Here is a 23,934-nt window from a genome sequence, read left to right on the forward strand (position 1 = left end):
ACTGCTAACTTCAGCTGAAGAGTTTAAAATTGCACAAGTACAATTTTATGCCTTCTCCCTAATAACCTTGTGTTCTCCAAAATACATAAGGATCATCTCAGGCTAGGGACTCGGAAATCCTGGTCATTGGAAAAGATGCATTAACAGCTGGCTAATGTTTGAGTGCTTGTCACAAAGAATGTTCATGACTTTTATAAGCTCACATTGTTTTACTAGAGGCAAGCATGTAATCCAAATAGAGAGAAGATTGTCACGAGTCCTGCTGGAAGAGTAAATAACTGTTGGGAGATGTGCTGTAATCTCTGAAGGAGAATCAGGGATCTCTACACACAGAAAAATAAGACAACTGACACAGTGCCTATATACAGTTCACCAGGCATTAAACAACACCAGGAAAGAAAGAGACCATCCCAAAAGTTCATCCCAACACATGACTTTTAGGCAAAATACAGAGGGGTTTTCCCTACTGCCAGAACATAATTCTTCTGTGGAGTTCTTCAACTTTGATGTTCCTGGCAGACTCGGTCTTGCTAGAATTCAAGAAAGAAATTGGCAATTATTTGATTACTAAAAATATTTCTGGGTCCACACAAACCACAATGGTAAGAGAAATAGGAGTAAAGTGTATAGTACATACCTAACTATAATAATGCTTGTTTACTTACACAGGATTAGACTGAACTAAACTTTGGACAGAGCAGGAATTCCCCTATATCCAAATATATATATATAGTGTGTGTGTGTGGTTTCCCTCTCCTCTGGAATAGTGAGCAGGGATCATCATCTGGGACCCTTAGAGAAAAGTCTCACAGAGTCCTGTAGAAACATAACAAGGTTCTGTAGATTTTATATCTTTCTGTAGATCCTGCAGTGATATAATTTTCTAGTACAATTGCTAGGATGGTCTTAAAGAAAAGTTGGTATTTTCTAATAACGGTTATGATTTTAGGATCAAGTATCTGTGTTCAGCACAATCATTTATTTGCCTGCAGTATGTGAAGATGATGGGAAAGGAGGCAACAAACATTCACAGACAGTTCTTCCTACCTTCTTGTTCTGTGTTCCTAGGAGAGCACAAACATATGGATGGAAAGAATTAAAGGCAGAGAAAAGAAAAAAAGAGAATCATCCCAGTATAACTGAGAAGCCCTTAAAAAGAAAATATATTTATTTATTGCATTACAACTGCAACACATACAATTATTTTCCCCTTTAAAAAAAGATGTGCAGTAAAGTATTCCGATTTTACAGTGCAGTTTAACATACAGCATAGTACTTCATTGATAACAGTGACAAGCATCAAAAAACAGTCACATGGCAAGAATTGCAAGTGATAAATTTCCAGTCCCTTTATCTTTATTGCAGACAGGAAAACCACCTCATATTTTATTGGTCATCCAATGTTTTAAAACACTGGAGCCTGATCTTGCCAGGTGCTGAGTCCTCAGTGATGTTCTGCAGGATCAGCCCCCATTGTGTAGGGAGATGTATGCTTAGTACCAAGTTGTGCAAGTATTTTCTACACAATAAGCAAAATTCTCCTCTATGCACTATGCTGTGAATCATTTAACAACCTAAGTCCTCATTTTCAGAGATGCTGAGCACCCAGAGTTCTCACTTACTTTAATGGGATTCAGGGTGTCTCAGGGCTTTTGCATATTCTGAAACATTTTCCTGTAGATTTCTATCACATTCATCTGTGCATGAGACTTCAATTGATTTCATCTGGATTCCAGCAACAGAACAACTCCAGGCGATACAAGGGAAATCAGAGCGCAAACCAGAACATAAAACTTTGCCCAGAAATGCTCAAAATGTAACCCACTTCTCTATTTAAAAGGCCAAAAGTTCTCATTAAGAAAGGACACATTCTGTCTCTCTTATTCACTTGGCACGTTACCTTATTCTTAATAGACCCAATTTAATTAATGGGACTACCTGTGGAGTAACACACTGCAAAGCGCGAATAAGGATCACAGAATTCAGCCCCAAAAGGCTATGGTCTCATTATGGATTCTCCCATAGTTTCCAGGCAGGGTTTCTTAGGAAATGTTACTTTACTATAGTCATGGGTTCTGAATGGACCAAGTTCATCCCTCTACATATGATGGAGTTACACTAGGGATTAATTAAGTCCAATAATCTTTTTTTTTTTTTTAAAACGTAAATAAAGCCAGGCTCTTGTTACTGAAATTATAATTTTATACACTATCATACATAGGCAGCACCGAGAAGCCAACAGCTTCTTTTGATCTGTCTGGAATGTAAGAGGATATTTTTGAAGACAAGAGTTTCAAAATTACATGAAATTCGGTAGAATAAATATATCTATATAATTTCCAAACACAAAGCAAGCAGCAGTTTACAAAAATGCTATTGTTACAGTCTTTCTGCATCAAATGTGAGTAAGAGTAAAGGATTTGAAAAATTAGCATGACATTTCAAAAGACCACAGTTTTAATAAAAAAATAGACTGGTCCACATTTCCCTGAATCAAGCCAGAAAGGTTAAGGAAAGGTCCAAGACAAGGAGTCTGTCTTGGATGTGATATCAACTGTGATAACTTGCATATGTACAGAGACAGCTGTTTGGCTCCAGTATTGTTTACCTTAGTAGAGAGCCTAATTTATCACAAATGTATTTAAAAATCATAAGTTACATGACAAAAGTGGAAATGGTCCCTGCAATATGAGTACGTGTGTTCACACAACAGAAAAGTGACAGCTATCCAGTTAATTACTTCTCTCTCACTCTCTTGCTCGCACACACACACATTATCCTAAATGTTACACTGAACAGCACATGCATAAACAGTTATTAATACCAACATTAGTATTAGCTACCATATATGACAGCTGTTCGTGCTCTAAGTGCCTCTCACACTTGTTTTCTACCTGAATACTAACATTTACAAGTGGACCTGAACTGCAAAACTGGGACCTGGGTTCAGGTCTGAATTTCAAACACTCCCACGTGCTAGGTATTCAGATCCGGAGTTCTGAACCAGACTCTTACAGTGATTAAGGTCTGGATGTGGACTCAGATTGTGAACTATCTTAAAGTTCAGTTGTGTTCAGGATTAGGGATCTTGTCTGGCCTTTTATAAAGTCAGGCCCTAATCATGGAAATTGGATCCAGATTGAGGTACAGATGTCAACAATTCCATCCTCTACAGTTCAAGGATGTTCAGATGTTGGCTTCCAGTTAACCTCTAATAGCAAGTGGAAAATATATCTACATATCTGTACATCTTTTAATTTTAAAAAGACCCTCAATGTTTAGGGCCTAATTAAAGGAAATTTCAGAAAACCAAGTTGATCTTATTCAATTTTTTGGGACAATACGTTGACTGCAAGTGTAAATCCCATAGCTGTGCTTTCCTTTTTGTTGTTGTTTTTGGTAACATACACTGGGTACCTTTCAAGGGCTCTTAGCAAATTACCTTACACTTTCTTCCTACAATTAAACAAAGGTTGTGTGTGTGTGTGGGTGGATGTGAGAGAGAGAGAAAGACAGAGAGAGGCAGAAGTAAGAGAGATGGGAAATGTCCACAACCTCCTTATGACCTAGCTCTGTGAACTGAATTGGACCCAACACAGCCAACTAGTTCTAGAAGTGAGGACAGGTCTTCTGCAAAAGCTTTGTGCACCCTGGAAAAACAATAGTGCAACTTCCATTCTTAGTAGCACTTTTTAATGTCAATGAGATTGTGAGTCTTATGAAAGGTGATGTCAGAGAATTTTCACATGCACATTATTGTTCCTGCAAATGTTTCACGTAGGTCCAGTGCACCCAAGTAAACAAATGAGGAGAAAGTAAACTGCTGGAAATATAGCTGTGATGTTTTCCAGATGGAAACCACTCTCATGGAATTATCCAAGAAACTAAGAGAGCACAAGCTAATAGAAGGATTTCCAGTCAAATATACATGCCTATGACTTGGAGACACAGAATTCAAACATAAGAATAAATCATGATGCATTTAAACAGCTTCAGAAACAAAATGCTCAACCCGTGACTCTCAGGTAAAACTCTTAGGCTATGTCTATGGCAGCCTCCCAGCCTGAATAGAGACACGTGCTAGCAGGGCTTGAGCTAGCATGCTAAAAATGGTCGCGGAGAATCATGCCACCCACCAGATCTCAGACCCGAGGCATCAGGGGGGCTTGAGAGCCGGAGCATGTGCCAAGCTGAAGCCAGCTAGCGTGAATCTGTCTACCCAGGCTGGGAGGCCTGTTCCCAGTTGCACTGTAGACATATCTTTAAAAGGCCTGATCTGGCATGGCGCTGAATGGGAAGGTGAAGGCAATAGCATTTCAAGGTCTCAGCACCTCATGGGATCAGGCCAGAACAGAAGAAAATACTGAAAACTTGTTAAAATATATTTCTAAACTTTCCTTGCTTCATTTTAAAACACTTTTCCTTTTCAAGCTGCACTTGAAAATTACACTGATGTGGAATGTCATCTTTCTTCAAGTGGTACAATTACACTTCCCCTTATACCCACGTTGCAGCAACGGCTAGGCTGTCCTTGCAGAGTACAGGGATACACATATTTGCAAAGAAAACCAAGTCTGTGGTGTTTTACTCTTATTGGAACTGACAAAGGAGACATTAGGATTTTGGGGGGTCCTATGTTCTGAAAAATAAACCCTCCAAGCAAGAATTCTAAATGGAGGAAGATGTCAGCTTCAGGCCAGAAAAAAAGCTGGTAATGACAGGTAGGGTTGGAGCCAGCTTGCGTCTTCCTCTGGCAACGTTCCTTCAATATTCTCTCATTTTTTCAGAAATGGTTTTGAGTTCGTTTTTCCAATGAACTAACGGGCCAAAATAAATGGTTTGCTACAGTGGCTGATAAATGGTTTGTTATAACAGTATGTCAAAAGTGCCCATTTTTCTGTTTGAAAAAATACCCCAGCTATTTATGATGTAGAATTGTGTCACTCAAATGTCCCAAAGGGCTCAAGAGCATGCAGATCCAGACTGCAGAGCACATGGTAGTGCTTAGACAGTCAGGGACAAGGCTAGGATAAGACAGCTGAATTTGAAATGGTGGCCCTTCCTTTTCTGATTAAATGGCAACTTTCTATAGCTAGTAGCTGAATTATCCACGAATGCCTGCTTAAAGGGATCAGAATGAAGGGGCTTGGGCAGGTTGTTTGTAATACAAATGGCATGGCCGCTATTATTATTTGTTAGGCGCTGACAACACACTCTGATCTGTGTAAGACACAAATGCTCCAGTGTGAAAGGCAGATTAGAGAGAGGGCAAGATGTACCGGGAGATCCAGAGAAGACCGTTCATTGAGATCAGAATAACTTTAAATGTATCAGAATAAAATTCTAACACGGGTGTGTTTGAGGGCCTTGTAGCAGAAGTGAATCTGTAGGAGGGAGCTGAATGAGGAAAAGGTGGAGGACGGGGACAGAGTACTCTGGGGTTGGGAGGCTGTTCCAAGCGTGAGGTGGCATGAAAATAGGCAGGGAGAAGGAGTCAGTCTGTAACAAAAAGAGGTCAGTGAGGCAGGGATTGTTGGCATGAGGATAGGCTGTGAAGGGGCTAACAAACTAGATCAGAGATGTAGGCTTGGGCAGAGTTGTGCAGGGTGTGGAGGTGAGGAGGAGTCATAGAAACAATGCATGGTAGGAGATATTCAAAGAGAGGAGCTACTGGCAGGCGAGGAAGACAAGTTTAACAGCTGCACTGTGGACAGACTGGAGGGGACAGTTATGGGAGAAGAGGAGGCCGGACAAGAGAAGGTTGCAGTAAACAAGGCAAGAGATGGCCAGGTCACTGATAAGTCATCAGGCCAGGAAGGAAAGATTTTAGCTATACCAGTGAGTGAAAAATTAACATTAGAGAGGGTTCAGAGAAGGGTGATGATGAGAATGACCAAGGGTATAGAAAAACTCACATGTCAAGATACACTGAAAAGACTGGGAAAGTGCACCCTAGAAAGGAGACAGATCAGAGGGGACATGATAAAAGAATTACAAAACAACAGATAGCCGAGAGAATGGAGATCGAACGCTTTTGTTCTCCTGGGCATGTAACACAAGGACAAGGGGACATTCAACGAAAATGAAATTTGTCAAATTCAAAACTGATAAAAGTAAATACCTTTTCACATAACATGTAGTGAGACTTCGGAACTCATTGCCACTTGATCCTATAGAGGCCAAAAATTCAGCATGATTCAATGAGGGACTGGGCATTTATATGGATAACAAGAATATCAAGATTTATAATAGTTAATGCTAACAACAATTTTGGAAGTGACATAAAAATATAAAAAGTGATAAACATGCTTCAAGATTTAACACAAGATTTAACACAATTATTAGGGATTAGGCAGAGACTTCTGGAGCACATGGTGCTGGCCTCTGCCAGAGAGAGGATATGGGATAAAATCAACCTTGAATTTGATCCAGAGTGGTAGTTCCTATGTCCCCATGTTACAGCACCTAGGAAACATTATGCCTTTTGAAGGCATAATCCCTCCTGCCACCTCTATTAGGGTGTTGCACCTCCTCCAACACAGCTCAGCCTCCGCAGTGGTCAGTACCTGTCAATTGCTAAAGTAGAGTAGGTAACAACGGTTTGCTTGTGAATAGTATTTAATTATAGTGGTGCCATTTAGGCTACCAGTTGAGTTGGCATATTCCTGATAAACCCTATTCGTGGTCTGGTTTTCAATTAGACAGTCCAAAGAACTTAAAAACATATAAAACAGACTGCAAGCTAGATTATTCAATCATATTTGATATTTTTGGGAAACGTTTAGATTCTTGGATCTGTTTTATTTTAACATTGTACAAGTGCAAAATGAATAAAGAAATGGTATGTCTGTGTAACTCAAAAAGTCCAGTGATAAAAAAAAATTAAGCGTGGTTAGTCCAAGACATAATCAAATTTTTTGAAGCACAGTTAAATATGGTAGAGATGTTAAAATTTGTTACTGAATGGATCAGAGTGTCTGTGCAAAGTTATCTACAGATTTTTTTAGCAGGCAGACTTCAGAGAATAGTCAAGCACCCACAGCTGGATTACACAGTGAACCATAAGAGCTCTGAGTAGGTCAATGATCTGAGAACTATGAAGAACTTGCCTGACTCCCCCCAGCAACCCTGAAAGGAGCCCTTACATTTCATTGGGTAAATGTGTTTCCGTGGCAGAATAGTAAATAAACCAATGGGCAGTAAAGTCTCCAAAAGCCGATACAATATAACAACACATAACCAAAATCCATGCATGAGTTCAATCAAAGGTGTATTTATCTGAGTAACTAGCTAAATGTTTTTCAAAGGTGGAAATAAATACATCTCCACCTGAGCCAAAATAAATATTGAATGTAAAATGAATGTTGTTGCTACTTAAATTTAGTCAACTATTATCCGACAATTCCCATGATTCCCAAGCAGCCAGAAAGACTTTTCAGTGCAACCCATTGGTTTGCAGAATTCCATTTGCTCCCTTTTATTTATTTGTACAACTGAGTGTTTGAGCCCTATCTCCTCTTGAAGTGTTCTTGCAAGTCTCCTTCACGCTAATGGGAGTCCCATGCACACACCAAATACAAAGTATTTAATGTTCAAGCTGAGTAAATTCCTGAGATCCCAGAGCACCAGTATATAACAGAGCTGGTAATTATTCTGTCTAAAGAAACACTATGTAGATATCTGCAACAGTCACTTTTTGGAGAGACTGGTTCTTTTCTGAGGACCGTAATCAACTCCAATGATTAAGAATTAAGTTGAGATGAATAGTGATTCTAAGATCCCTGCTAATTATGCAAAGTGATCACTGTATAATGATTAATTAGTAGTTTTATTAATTAGGTTAGCAGCTTTATTTTCAGCCAGAAATATTTGACTAGAGTAAACATAACAGCCAGGCATATAAGCTATTATGTGGCTTAGAGATCAGGATAGCTCTGCAATCTTGGTGTTATCAGGAGAATATTACTTTTTTGTGTGTTCTTAAAACATACCTTTTCCTCCCCAAGAGCACTGGAGAGAGGCTTATATAAATAGAATTTAAGACAATCTAAATTGCTGGTTGGAATCAGAGAATATGCTATAAATAGGTATGAAGCACAATAGCAATTTTCTACCTTATTGTATTGCAGTCATGGAAAAAATTGTTGAAAGCACCTGGCTACAGAATCAATTACTATTCATAAATTAGACAGGCTTTTCTCCAAAAGCTGGGGCTGAAGCCTGAACTTGGAGTGCGTGGAGATCCTACTAACTTCCATGCATGAGCAGCTGAGTGTAGAATTTGGCCCTTTGAGCCGTAGTTTCAAAGGGGCATCATCCTGGCCCATCAGATAGCCGATGCTAAAGAACTTTGGTGCGTGCAGTTTTGCAAGCACCAAAATGTTAACTGTGCACACAAAGTGAACTTGCATGCAGCCTGAGTAGTCAGGTGCTGGTCTGATTTGCATGTGCAAATAGTTCCCAAGCTCACATGCATTTAATTTAAGGGCTACAGCTTTCCTTGAAAGTGCTCTGACTGTGGATTAGCTGTAAACCAGTAAGGTAGCATTAGCATTGGAGGTGTGGCCTCTATCTATTGCCAGGCATTTTAAGTACACCATCAGCACCGATTGCATTCGGAGTCCAAATCTGAAGCCCAGTGGTGAAGCATCCAGATTATTGGCAGATGTCACAGATAGAGCTGTGTATAACTAATTTTTCAGGTCAGTGGCCAAATAAACAAAAAAATAATTTCAGGTTTACCCAAAACACAAATTTTTTTAACTTTTCTGCAAACCAAACATATTGAAGAAAATACATTCAGGTACCATGAGGTGTTTTTAAACAAAAACAAAACAAAACAAAAAAAACCTTTCAAATTTTTTAAAATAAAACTGAAGTAAAAGTCAAAATGAAAAGTTGTTTTGAATCAAAAAGGCAAGATGTTTCATTTCAAAATGTCAAAATGGAATATTTTGACTTTTTCAGAATTTTTGTTTGTTATTTTCTATTGAAACAATTAAGTGAATCCAATACACATTCATGAAAAAGTATCAGACAACAAGTTTTACCCAGCTCTAGTCACAGATCTAAGATTTTATAAAAGTTAGGACAAGAAAAACTGTGTGCAAAAACATAGACAGAAATTTGTACCTAAAGTTTGTGAGACTGCTTTTGAAATTTTGTTCCTTAGGGTGCTTTTTATAGATATTGGGGCCTGTTTTCTTGACACAGGAAACTAACTATGAGGAAAACAGTCCTGTGAGGGGGCGAACTGAATCCACTTTCCTTTACCATTATTTGAGCTTCAGATCTTAATAGCAGTTACCCTCCCAAAAATCAATAAGGCAAAATCTTCTGAATTAAATTAAAAAATGAGGGAAGGTTGGGTATTTCTCTCTTTGACCTCTCCTGCCCCCAACAGACACCCACACCAGAAAGGACCCGATTTACATTTTTCTTACACTAATGTAAACTGAGAATAACGCCACTGAGATCAATGAAATTACATCAGCATAAAGCTGGTGTAAGAGAGAAATCTGAGCCTAATGCTTGAGCTGATTTCCATTAAAAACAGAGAAAGATTCACCTCTGCTATGTGATATTTGTATTGCTTAGCTTGTTTACAGAAAAACTCCAAGATGTACAGCAGAGATGTTAAAGAATAAATGCAAGGCAAAACCCCAGCAGCAAAAGTGTGGTTCTAATTTAGATTGTTTTTTTAAACCTGCCCCAACATTGAAACTTTAAGGTGACATGGAAGTTATTTTCGTAAGACCCTCTGCATGGAAATAATTTCTTTAATGTCCCCTACATTTGTATTGCCAACTCTTGTAAAACCCACCGCTGAACTCAAAAATAATCCAGACAAGAAAGGCCAGCGCCCAGAAACTCTTGGGAGAGTCTATAATTTTCATGCAAAAAACCTGACCATTTGCTCCTTGATCTTCACCTTAACTAACTTTTCCCACTTGTCATAGTTCTTTTTCTCTCCTGCCTTTCATCCTGTTTTATTTCATTTCCTGATCAGAACACCCCTCAAAGGAGCAGAATGTGGCTATGCTACAAACACTGCTACATCTCTATCCTGCCCCATCCTCCTTCTGGTTCTTTGTACACATTGAAACGGTTTGAAATGGAGGTGGGAGAAGCACATGGTTCAAAGCTTAGATTAAATTCTTGCTGCACAGAGCAGAATTTGCAAGGCTCTTGCAACAGCTAACTGGGGGAGAGGAGGATGTGCCTCTCTTCTCTGTTGGAAATAACAGTTGTGAAGAAGGAATTCATTTGCTGCATTGCTTGTGAATTATAGTTCCTTTCCATCTGTCTCCTTTGCGAAGGAGGACACAGCTTGATGCCTTCCTTTCCTTCCTGTTTATATTTAAACCCCTTATGTGTCTTTCACAATTTCTTCTTCTTGTCACCTTTCTGCTTTAAGTCACCAGTTTCCTCTCCTAGCTCTTAACTGCCAGTTTTTAATCGGCTTCGCTTTTAGATCCTCCTCTGTTCTTCCTTCTGCTGCATTTCTGCTCTCTGGCTCTGCCTACTCCTGCGTTTTTCCTTCTAATTTCCTAGTTGACTGAAAAATGTACAAAAATAACTGTTTCCTTTTTTTTTTTTGGAGCTGAATTTCAAAATTTCAATGGACATGTTTCATTAGAATTCCTAAATTTGAAACATTTTAACCAGCTCTAGCAATGTTCTAGCTCCAGTGTAGGTGGGCCATGAGCAGCAGATAACAATTTGACCGCCTTCTCCTATCCACCTGCTCTGAGCGGGGTTAGACAACATGTTTCTTAGAACACCAGCATTCTCGCTGTATTAGAACTCCCATTGGTGTCACTGCAACTGCAGGAAGCATGAAGAAGAATGTTTGTGTAGACAAGACCTCCCTGACAGTGAGAGCTCTCTGCAGGGGAATAGTCTCCTCAAAGAAATGGTAGAGGCCCCACCACTTGGACATTTGAAATTAGACTGGACAATGTACAGTGGGAAATAATCCTGCATAGGCATAGAGATGGACTAGATAAATGATTTTCAACATGTAGTCTGCAGATTGCTGGGGACCTGCAGACTATGTCTAAGTGGTCCGCGAAAGGTTGTTGTTACCATAGGACATTAGCTTTCAACCTGTGGCCCATGGACTGGGGGTCTACAGACTATATCTAAGATTTCCAAATGGGTCTGCACCTCCATTCAAAGTTTTTCAGAGGTACGTAAATGAAAAAAGGTTGAAAACCACTGGACTAGATGGACCCTAATACAGATTGTTCTTTGCATTCCATATTCTTACCGTTCATGCCTTCCTTTTTCAGACCCTATTCTTTTTAATCCCACCTTCTCTATCTGCACTCACCTTCTGACCTCTCTCCCACCACCGCTGCCTATTCCCTTCTATTCGGAACACCTCAATATCTCCTCCCTCCTATGTCAACTTGTCCTCTCTTATCTCATCTCATCTCCTCTCTTTATCAAAAAAATTTTTTTAAAAGACTTTGGGGGAATCTCAGATCTGAACTTTGTTGTTTCAACTCTTCATAATTATTGACTATAACAGGGTTCAAAAAGAACTAGATAAATTCATGGAGGATAGGTCCATTAATAGCTATTAGCCAGGATGGGTAGATGGCGTCCCTAAGCCTCTGTTTGCCAGAAGCTGGGAATGGGCGATGGGATGGATCACTTGATGATTACCTATTCTGTTCATTCCCTCTAGGGCACCTGGCATTGGCCATGGTCGAAAGACAGGATACTGGGCTAGATAGACCTTTGGCTGTTCTTCTACTCACCATTATACTTAGTGGAATTGGGTCTGTAGTTAGTACATAATTTACATCAAAAAGTATAACACATGTAACTATGGGCCATATTCTACCTTTTATTGTGGCATAGAAGTCCCATGTATTACAATAAGGGATTGGCATTTTGTATGCAGAATAGAATATGGCAGGATGTAATTAACCTCCTGTATGTTTTATGGTACAAAAAAAGTGAGTCCCACCTACAAGTATACAATAATGAATATCCAGTATAGAATTGATACTATTTTGGGACTTGTTTGGAGAGAGTCAAAAAAGTCAGTTGCTGCCACCTAGAATTCAAGTTTCATCCAAACAAATAGCCAGGATAGGGGAAACTAAGTAAGATTTTTCGACTGACAGTATGATGACTATGACTCTGAGGATAAAAGTGAACAGAGAAAAAGGGGGTGAACTAAAGAAGTGCCACAAAGTATTTGAAACAATTCCCTTTCCTACCTTTGGACAAGATGCAGGCTCCAATTAGGTAAAACACCACCATGAAATGGTTGTTTCATCATAATAATGCTGTGAACCGCATTTACTTTAAAAAGCACACTGAAAGCATACATTTCTGGTAAAAAAGAAGAGCTGATGAAAACAGGCACAAAACCAGGTAAAAGGATGACAATTCTCAGTGTCTCAGACCTCAGACTTTTTAAAAACGTGTAGTATAATTGGGCTTGATGCAGTTACACTATGTCAGGTTTTGTTAGCAAATCACTGACATAATGCCTGCTATGAAGGAATCATGTTTATTGACTGTATTTGTTAATGTATTTCTGTGCTGTGACCATTTTGTATGCTGAGGCTGAGACAAGCTACATCCCACTGTCCAGATCATGTGGTCCATCCCAGAGCAATTTCTGTGCAAAAAACATTCGTGTGGATGATCTTTATAGTTTAAAAAGGGGGGGGACAAGATCATATTTTTCTCTCTTGCACAGTTCACTGCTACACAGAACTTTGTACACTGTAGCTGCACAAAATAAAATAAAAATTACAATTTGGTTCCAAAATCATTTCATTAGAGTGAGATTTAGAAAAATGCCCCATTATTTTCAGCTTTCCTTGCCTGGGTTTCTCTCTCCGACTTCAGGACTGACAGCGGACAAAGCATTAGAAAAAGTTGGTAGACTGTCACAGAGAGTATTTGAATATACCGTGGGCCTGGCCTCACACCCATTGACGTCAATGCGAGTTTTTGCACTGGCATCAGTGGTGACTTGATCAAGCAACAGAAAAACTAGCTACTGATCCCAAATAGAAACTTTCCCTTTTGCTAAGGCTGAATGTTAAACAACATATTTAAACATGATTTCATTGCATCTCACTCTCAGAGACAATTTTTCCTGGCACATGATTCCACAGAACATCCCTTATTTTCTCACACTTACTTTGATTTCAGTTGTAAACAACAGGAACTCAGTTTTTTAAAATATCTGCTATTCGTTGCTGAACAAAGGCAGAAGCAAAAACATTGCAGGATTAGACTAAAACCGTGGAGTTTAGATTTTTTTTCATTATAGTTATATACACACACACACAAATAAATATATATATATATATATATATATATATACACACACATACACACACACACACAGTATAAATATATTCATATAATACTGTAAAAATATTAATTTAGCTCTAACTGGTAATACCTGATTTATATGGACTAACCTTATGCTGCGTTTATTTGATGATGTTTCCAGTTAATCTGGTGGCCATATTAGAAGCCCTAGATTTAGAGGACCAGCAACAGTCAAGACACCCAGGAAAAAGCACCCTGGATGTCTAAGCCAGTCACTTCTTGCCACGTGCCTGTAGAGGAGTTAAGTTGGAGGAGGGCCTTCGTATCTCAGCATCAAGTTGAAGGAGCGGGCGAAGTTGTTGGCAAGCTTGCAGCTGTGGGTCTCCTCCACCAGGGGGAGCAGAAACGCCAGGAGCAATAAGAACAGCAGGAGTATCTGCAGTGGCAGCGCTGCCCAGCACACGCGGTGCAGGAAAGGACACATCTCCCCTGGACGTCTCTAAAAGACACAAACCAAATGGAGATGACGGATTTATTGAGCATATTAACAAGAAAAATAATGGCAATAATTGAGGGAGGTGTGATGGGCAGGGAGTAAAGACACCTCAAATATTTCCTAGAATCAGTGATAATGGAGGTGGAAAAGACCTTTTAGCCCATCTTATCCAGTGCAGAACTGGTGCCTGTGATATATTCCTGCATGTTCTGTACAGTTTGACTGATTCAAGTAATGGTGCTTGAACCACTTCTCTGAGGTTATTCCATGGGCTAACAGACCTCAGTGCTTGGAATTATTTTCTTGAGAATTATTGCTTGGCTTCACTGGAGAAAGAAAACAACGATCCTTAGGGTCAGGTTTCTGATTATTAAGCAATTATAATTACACACACACACACACACACACACACACGACTGCTAATTGGTCTTCTCCCAGGTAATGCCAAGGAGAAAAAGTCTATTTTAGCAGCTAATATGTCACAGCAAAATGAAAGCTTTGCTTCCTGGGAGAAGCCAAACAGCCTTAGGCTTTGTCTCAGTAGAGGAGCTTCATATGCTGTTTGGATTCATTATGGCCAGATCACTCAGAGATTTGATTTGGTTTGGTCTCCCAGTGCAGTCTGATCCTTGGGCCCCCTCTTTATTGCTGACCTTCCCCATGGGTAGGAAAAGCAGGAGAAGGCTCGCACATTATTACAGCCAATCCACTGTTTCTCATGCTTCGCCAAACAAATTTTATACTTCACAAGATGCAACAGAATGACAAACAAAAGAGAGAAGCACAAGAGATGGTGAAAGCTGCCTTTAACATGAAGTACCCCACGAAAGGAAGAGAAGAGCCAAATTCTGCTCAGTTACACTGGTGAAAATCGAGAATAATTCTATTGCCCACAAGAAGTTGCTTTGGATATACACCAATGTTACAGACCAGAATTTGGGCCTGGGACTTCAGGAAATACTCATTAAAGTGGAGGGTTCACAGTGGCAGGATTCCTGGTGATTATTAAACATCTCTCAGGAAAAAAAATGGTTAAAAGTAACCAAATACTTGGGTGAGGCAGTTTCTTCAGCAGGCATGGATTTACATTGGCAGTACAGTAGTGATATTTAGCATCTACCCAATACCAGTCATTGGGATAGCCTAATTTTGGCAATTAATTGATGTTTGACTATTAGCGGTAAATATGCCCAATGGCCTGTGATGGGATGTTAGATGGGGTGGGATCTGAGTTACTACAGAGAATTCTTTCCTGAGTGTCTGGCTGGTGAGTCTTGCCCACATGCTCAGGGTTTAGCTGATCACCATATTTGGGGTCGGGAAGGAATTTTCCTCCAGGGCAGATTGGCAGAGGCCCTGGGGGGTTTTCGCCTTCCTCTGCAGCGTGGGGCATGGGTTACTTGCTGGAAGATTCTCTGCACCTTTAAGTCTTTAAACCATGATTTGAGGACTTCAATAGCTCAGACATAGAATTGATACAGGAGTGGGTGGGTGAGATTCTGTGGCCTGTGTTGTGCAAGAGGTCAGACTAGATGATCATAATGGTCCCTTCTGACCGTAAAGTCTATGATTTACATGCTTTACGAATCTTAATTAATTAATTCACATAACACACCTGTGAAGGGTGGTATCCTCATTTCACAAATGAGGAAAGAGAGAAGTTAAGTGACTTGCTCAAAGCCACAAAGGAAACCAGTGTCAGAGCTGGGATTAGAAATTCAAACTCCTGGCTCTCATGTATACTCAGATTACTAGGCAATACCTTCCGCCCACTGCATTACCAACACACACTGTCCTTTGAAAACACCAGCAGAGAAGATAATGTCAATAGACTAGAACACTGTCACAGACGAACGGTCTGTATTAGAAATTGTTGAGCTGTTTCTCCCCCTTGTAACTAAATTCCTCAACCTCCTGCTGCTATATATATATAAAAAATGCTGGGGCATTTATAGAAATTGCCAAGGCACACAACCAAGACACAGTTTCAGAGCATGAGACAATGATTCTGTAAAAATATTCTTCTGTTACAGCTGATGTATTTCTGCTGTATCAAATGACTGATGGAGATCTAGTTATTGGATCTGGCGGATGTGGAGGCAATAGAGTGACAGCTGGTTGGTCTGCCCTTTCTGACTTGCTGCATTGTGACTGGGTTAAGGCCTGATCCAAATTCCATACTCCCAGCTCTTTGAGAATATGTTGGGTGCTTCGGCTGCTTCTGTTCATCTTTTGCTTTCAGTGAAGTGCTAGAAAAAATTGAGAGTCTAAATTAAGGTGTTCCCTGAGGGAACGTCACTTTGCACAGCTGGCCTTCACAAAGCAAATCAAAACGTAGTGACCCCAGTAGCACTGCAGGAGCCATTTCTACATATGGATGTGCTGTTCTTGACTATTGTGTCCAACACACTAGACACAACTGGGTGTCCTTACAGGTTTTTCCCTTCTATTAGTCCTAAAGGCCAAACCCTCAAGTCCTTAGTATGCTCTTAAATTAGAGTTTTGCCCAAGTAAGGACTGAATAAAGTCTGAGCCGGGAGAGGGAATTCGCACCCTTATGTTGAATAGTCCCACTGATTACAAAGGGGTTAGTCACAGAGTAAGGTACTAATAACCAGGAGTACAGGTGGCAGCATCAAGTCCTGAGTGAAGCATTCGGGGTTCGGCTCTAGATTCTATAAAACAGGCTCTTCTTCAACATCACCACACTCTCCTTGGAGCCATGTAACTCAATGGCATTTCACTAGGGATTTCTATCTTCCCTAGTTCTTCTCTATTTCTGTTTAATTCTCCATTGCCACCATAGTAGCCTAGTCCCGCAATGTGGTAGAGACACTTGTTCTAAATTCCCGTCTCTCAGACTCCAGAGCCATGCAAAACCAGATCGTGGTTATTGCTATTTGGCAACAGTGGTACATCTCTACCTCAATAGAACGCTGTCCTTGGGAGCCAAAAAATCTTACCGCGTTATAGGTGAAACCGTGTTATATTGAACTTGCGTTGATCCGCCGGAGTGCGCAGTCCCGCCCCCCCGGAGCACTGCTTTACTGTGTTATATCCAAATCCGTTTTCGATCGGGTGTCGTTATATCGAGGTAGCGGTGTAGTTTTTTTGATGGAAGATTTGGGGAAGAATTATCCTTGCCTTGTGAAGATGAAGAGTAACTCTTTCTCCCACTGTCAGAAAATGAGCACTTCTACCAGGAACAGGGCGTGGAAGTATCATTCTCTCTGGCACAAGGTTTAATATAAGGTTGTTAAAGGAGGAGTTCCCTATAACAGCGAACAGCTCAGTGAGGGATGGACATTACAGATGAGATTTTCAAAAGCAACTGAGGGAGTTAATTGATTGTGCTCCTAACTCCTTTGGCGCTTTTGCAAATCCCATCAGATAACTCTCCAGAATTCAGTATTGCTTCTGAAATTTGCCTTATGTTTGGAGCTAATTGCCAAGTAAGCGGCTCTGCATTTGCCCGCCTAGTTATTTATTCCTGCTGGAGAGGGGGTATAGAAACTCTAGGCTTTTCTATTTGTGCCTCAGCTCCACTTCTGTTGTCATCCAGCAGGTGCCTTAAGAATATCCAGGACTTCCTTAGTTTCCTAGGGCATCCATGTTGCCAGTAAGTATAGTCCCTCTCTCACTCTCTTTTGCCTATGCCAGCTCTCCTAGGGAGGTGTAGAGGGGAGGAGATTGCTCACTGAGGGCCAAACTCTGCTTGGCCTTCAGTAGGTGCTCAGTGGTGGTGAGAAGGGTGCATGGAGCCTTCCCCTCATCTTCCATGGACTGCCTGAAAAATCCTAAAGGTGCACAAAAGGGGCCGGGAGGGGGCAGAGTCAGGTCCCTACTCCTTCACGCCAGCCTCAGGGATGGAGAGAGGCACACCCCATAAAGGGTATAGTAGGGGATGCATTCCCCCAGTGCACCCACAAACTCCAGGAGAAATGGCCTCTGAGGCAGACCCCTCCATGGCCCCTCTGGCATGGTGTGACTCCACGCTCTGCTCAAGACAGAGCTATGGCTAACAGGCATGCTCTAGCCCTGACTGTCTGGAAGCCCAGCTGACAGAGCTCCATACAATGCCTCCCAGCAGGAGTTGTGCCTTAGTGCTACAAGGAACACATGAATTCTACTCCCAAGCCTGGTCATTAATTCAGTGCAAGGATAAGACACCATGGCTCAGTTTCTCCCTCTGTAAAATAGGGAATGGCCTTATCCACAGATGTGTCACAAGGCTTAAATAGTACTTGTCAAGTGCTTCAAGATCCACCACTAAAAGCTGCAAAACAATACTGCTTTTCATGGCGCTGTGTATCTTACATATACTATTTTTCTGAGGCTGCCTTATTTATAAGCTAAGACTTTATTTCACTGGGGCTTTTAGTAGAGTAAGATATCACTCAGTGAGACTAACAGTAGCCAAATCTGGCATTACATCTACTGTGCAAAGATGAACTTTCACGCTGGGGAAAAACCTGAGGCAAGGAAAATAAATTTACTTTGCCTGCAGTTTCTAACTTATTTCCTTGCTGGGGCTGAAGAATAACTTTTTCCTACACAGCCCAGCTTCTCCATTCTGCCTGATCATATAGCAAGGTCATAATCTTGTATTTCACACACCAGTTTCTTCTTGCTCTTGTAGCTCAAAAGCTTGGTCTCTGTCTCTTTTGCCAACAGAGTGAGAGCTCTGGACCAATACAAGATATTACCTCACCCACCTTGTGTGTCGCATATCCTGGGACTAACATGGCTACAACAACACTGCAAAGAATGTTTTCCTACTATTCTCCCTTTGACTTGGTTTTGATCATAATCCAGAATACAGGAGAATGTTGTGTTAATTTGTCCTAGGGACCTAAGAGATAGTAGCATTGTAAACCACAGCCTGTCCAGCTAATGGTACACTACTTACTGGTGAGTTTAATTACTTTGCTGCTACCTATGTGTGCCAGACACACACACACACACACACACAAAAGGCATCTCCAGAGCTGCTGTACATATCAGGGGTCCCGTTGGGGGAAAAAAAAAGTGATCATATAATTAAAGACTGTATCGTAATGCACAGGGGTCTGAACTTAGATTACACAAACAATATTAATTCTGCATTTCTTACCTATGGAATGCTTGGGTTTGTAACCTTAACGTTTTTAAAATAGGTGGGTGGCGATGTGTGTGCCCATGCCACATTGGTGGGGAATTTTGAGAGCTGCCCTGTTCATAAGCAGACAGGCAAATCCCAGGGTTTTTAATTGCTCCGGTGCACTCAGAAGTACACAAAGTTGACTAGACCAACAGCCAGAGTCTTTGTACAAGGGTCAATTTAAAATCACAGCAAGAAACAAACCAGCAGTTTATACTCTGAGTCTCAGAAGACATATGGACGACATTTCAATGTTTCCTCTGCAAAGTCGCTTAAAACTAAGTACGCTGCCATATGTTACTGTGACACGGATGGATTTACCATAGCCAGCTCTACTGATAGATATGGCACAAAGTGCGCTTAGGATAATGATGCCACAGGCAAAGTGGTGGCACCGGATCTGTTAGAGCAGCATTGCAGATAAGAAAACATTGCCTTCGACAATTCTTTACACATAAGGACACACAAGTTTCTGGTTTTGAACTCAGCAAGCTCATGACATGATCAATGGAAGCTGCTTCCTTTCTCTACCTCTCCTCCACTCCTTTATTTTTATTTTTTTAAATTGGGGATATTTGATCCTTTATAAGAGCTTAGGAATCAGTGGGGAAGATTAATAAACAGATGTATAGGATAGTGAGCAGCAGGTATCGTGGTGCATCCAGGAGATAACCTACAGTGCTGCTACAAAACTGAAGCCCGGTCTCCCATTAGAATAGTTCGGGGGTCTGACAGAGTCCAGGGAGTGAACAGGAGAGCCCACACTCTGATCACTCAGAAACTAATTAGTTCTGCAGAGAAAGTTGATTGAGATAATTAGATAACCAGGGACAAAGAGCCAATTAGCCTATCAATCCAAGTCTGATAAAAAGAAAGGGGGGTGAGGGGGAGAGAAACAGGGCTAGCAGAGCCCAGGCACACAGGGTACAGGCAATTACACACCTGTGGCTGGCCTGTACCAGCTGACTTGGGCTCCCAGGGCTCAAGCTGCTGGGGTGTTTAATGGCAGTGCAGATGTTCCAACTCTGGTTCCAGCCCATAATCTGGGACCCTCCCACCTTGCAGAGCCCTAGAGCCCGGGTTCCAGCCTGAGCCTGGGTGTCTACACTACAATTAAACAACCTTGCAGCCCGAGTCAGCTGTCACAGGCCAGTCACAGGGTTTTAACTGCAGTGTAGACATATCCACAGAGACTTGAGGAACGGACAACCTCTGTTCTCCAGAGGACATGATGAGAGGGCCTAAAGCACAGAAGAAACTGTAACCAGGCAGTTGCATGGGGACTGTGGTGGTATTGGTGAAGGGAACGCAAAATAAAAAGTACTGCAAATGCAGAACTTGTGGTGTCTGTGCAGTTTTTGTGGGCTAGACGACAGGAGCAAAAGCACGCCCTGTTATAAGCAGCCAAAGATTTATCCTTGTTCTGCTGAACAATCCCAAGCAGAATTATAGCTAAGGTTTCTAAACAAGATAATGTGCATTTAAACTGGACCTATTCAAACAAGTGCCTTAAGAACCCAACCAGAGTCAAAGGCGGATGGCAGTTCTTATACAAATATAAAAGAAGGTGTTTAAAAGTGCCAAAAACTGACTTTATTCTGTTTCTAGCCACCACAACTCCCTCTGGCTTCCTTCAGTTATGGGACGATTACAATAATCCTTCATAAAATAACACTAAGATTTGCCGTTACCGGAACAGTTCATTGAAAGGATCTTTCTTGCAAAGAAAATGAACATCACACCTTCATTCAGAACTAACTGGAACCCTCCTGGCGTCCTCAGCAGAAGGATGGGACTCAAGGTCTCAATGGACATGGAAACTAAGATACCTTCTTACTCCTAGGGTGGCGTCTCACCTTACATACTGAGAATGCGGCAGTGCATGCAGCTTGCACTGCTGGTTTGTCTTGTGGATAAATAGGAGACTCCACTTTCTGGGCACGTACTGTAACCAGTGCTAGATCTACAAACACTGGGATGGATTCACTCCCCAGAAGATCCCTTGGCAGCAGAATTGGGATGTAGTAGTAAGGCGGTTCACTAGTGAGTGAAGCTGCCTGGCCCAGCCTCGCACTATGGGAGGAGGCAAAGCCAGGTTGATTCAGCCTTTTTCCTGGGAAGTCTCTGCTGATGGGGTCCTATAAAGTCTCAGTGAAATTGAACACTGCCCTCTCCCATGCAGCCCTGGCTTACACCGTTGGCCCAGAAAGCGGGGATACTACCCTTATGTGCCTGGAGGGGTGAATCTATGTCACTGTTTTAAATGGTGAGAAGTCCATTTTGCCGTGAATCATGCACGCTCGGGGTGTGTATTGTTGTTTGATTCCTAAACCTACAGGCTGGCGTGGGTGCACATGAAATGAACAAAAACCACATAGGCCAATTCTCCTTGGGAAGAAAATGTTCATGGTTGGAGCAAAGGTGGGCTCCAGCCACAAATCTAAGATCCAGATCTGAACTACTCCAATGATCTGGTGTATTTGGCCTTGAAGTTTTGGTTCAAGGGGAAAGATTTCTCTTATTTAGGGGGAAAGAGTTCCTCAGTGTTCATAAAACATGCATTAAACTGGGGAAAATGTGTCACCTTAATGCACTTTTTAAAAAGCAGTTTCTATTTTACCAAACATGTTATTTTACAGCAGACTTCAAATGACCATACACCTGCCATGAGTCTGACTATCAAAACCACACAACCTATGATGCATTTTTAACAGGGCACTATATATATGCTCTGTTACTGTAAACAGATTTTGTTTCCTGTATACTTCTTGTCATATCTTAAGTTCAGTCTGTGTTATTAGTGTTTTCTCCCAGACAAGGAATGAGTGCTATAGCTTTGTCCACAGTTTCCTGGATGGCTGCATTAATTTGATTGACTCAAGATCTATGGTGACTTCTAAAGAAGATTAAATTACACACTCCCTCCTGCCCATGTGCTGCTGGAGATTACGTCCAGCAATTTCTCAAAAAGAAGCAATTAGGTGACTACAAATTTAATAAACTCTCATTATATTGTTTGTACAAAACAATAAAGCCAAAATTATTTGTACAGCAAGGAACTGTAATTACTTTGGGAAAAAAAAATCAGACAGTGCTACCTAGCCTCAGAAACAACCAGCTTTGGATTTTCTATTTATTCTAAAAATGCTCATGGAATATTTTCAGTTGGCTAGGAGCCAACCTTTCAAAGGTAACATTTATCATCATTATTGTTTAGTATTTGGTCTATAATGTCCTGGCATGTGCTAGGTGCACTACAGACAAATATACATACATGTTACCCCATCACGGGCACCTGTCAAAAACTCTCAGTGGCTGATACAATTTCCTGCAAATGTTTATTGTTGTTGTTGGTCTACAAGATATCATTCTTTATGAGATAATGATCTCTTTGTGTTCGTCTAGCGAGGGGCATGTCCTCAGTAGACAAGAAGAATGAAAAAGGGAGTGAGCAGAAAGCAGCACATTAATATAAATGGAAGAGGCTCTCACATAGACAACATTCAGCCATGCAATGGAATGGAGGCAGAACGACATGGAATGAGACTGGCAGCATCTGTGCCCCTCTATACCCCCACCCCAAACTATTAAAACATGGAAGATTAAATGAGAATCACCAGGAACAACACATCACAGAAGCAAAAGATCAACTCAGCACCAGTCATCCTGCTCCTGCTGCTGCTTCTGTGAGGTTTCTATAAAGAGGGATGTCACAAATCGTCCAAGCTGAAATTCATCCCCTGAGCAGAGGATCACCACATGGCTTAGGTATCATTCAAGTCCCCCAAACAGGGGGTCTGCTCCTATTGCACACATGCTGAGGGGAGTGGATTTTACAAGCTATGAGGTGAGGCAGCCCCTTCCCACAAGTGGTGCAGTATTTCAGGTACAAGTTAATTAACGCAGGACATTATTAGTCATTCACCCAGAGAATTTTCATTTGCTGCAGTTTTGAAGGGATACAACCAACATAAAATGTATAGTTAAAAAAATTCTTTACTCAGCTACTGACACCACCATAGATCATTTAACCTCAATTTTAAAAAGCAACTACAAATATTTTAAAACTCTTATTTGCACCTCCCTATTTATACATTTTGTCCTTCTCCCAGCTCGGATAGCACTGAGACCAGACTAGTCAATGTCACTCTCTAATTCTCGTGAGCTAGACCGCATGCTGTTAAGTCAGGGGATGTTTAACTCATAGATGAATATCAGGTCATAACAGACCCAATTCTGCTTTCAGTGGCAGCAATATGAATCTGGGATAATTTCATTGAAGTCCATGGACCATCACAGGTATAAGGTGGGTGTAAATGACAGCAGCATCTGGATCATTAGCATTTCTAAATCACCCGGCACCTAGAGCCGCCTGACAATGTTCTTTTAGGTGCAAAGTGAACTCACCCACAGTGTGTTCTAGTTCTTTTTCTGAATTTCTTTGTCTCTCTCCCTTTGCACTGTGTAGTCGTTCAGCAGTCAGGGGACCCAGGGTAAGGCAATTTCAGAGGCTCCTTCCATTAAAAATAGTTGCAATACTATAAAATACTATATTCTCATGGGGGCCCCTGCAGGGCCTGGAGCAAATTGCCTCACTTGCCCCCCCCAGGCGGCCCTGCAGGGAAGGGCTTCAGTGTTTCTCGGCAGGGATGTTTTGCCTACTGTGGGCCTAACTGATACTAACCTGCCAATATTTCATGCAGGTATCATCAGAAATTACCAGTGTATCTGGACATTGCTCAGGAGGATGAGAGAGACTGAGTACCAGCCAACATTAAGGTGCTGTGCTGAAGTCAAGGATGGAATCTCACTGCTCAGTGGAGATACTAAAGCCACAAGCATTTTCCACTACATGTGACTCTGACCAAGACAGCCATATTAAAACAGAAGTCCTTGATCGGTTCTTTGAACTTTCCCTTTACGGTCATTACCATGGAAAAGTAGTTTTACTCAATGTCTTACAGCCTCTACGGCAAGAATTAAGATG

The 23,934-nt window shown here is 41.2% G+C and overlaps 1 protein-coding gene across 5 annotated transcripts in view; it reads right to left on the bottom strand.

Annotated features, from left to right (window-relative positions):
- Positions 1 to 1,150: 1,150 nt before the first annotated feature.
- SYNE3 (spectrin repeat containing nuclear envelope family member 3) overlaps positions 1,151 to 23,934 on the bottom strand; it is a 94,044-nt gene continuing 71,260 nt past the window's right edge. For 4 of the 5 annotated variants that reach the window (XM_032772066.2, XM_075065665.1, XM_075065664.1 and 1 more), the window contains one exon: positions 1,151 to 13,810. In XM_032772066.2, coding sequence (XP_032627957.1) covers positions 13,613 to 13,810 — 198 coding nt within the window. In that variant the 3' untranslated portion in view covers positions 1,151 to 13,612. The remainder of the gene's footprint in view (positions 13,811 to 23,934) is intronic. The other variant, XM_075065666.1, reaches the window with a different exon arrangement.

The sequence above is a fragment of the Chelonoidis abingdonii genome, chromosome 4, assembly GCF_003597395.2.
Source record: "Chelonoidis abingdonii isolate Lonesome George chromosome 4, CheloAbing_2.0, whole genome shotgun sequence".
In the NCBI taxonomy this organism is placed as follows: Eukaryota; Metazoa; Chordata; order Testudines; family Testudinidae; genus Chelonoidis; species Chelonoidis abingdonii.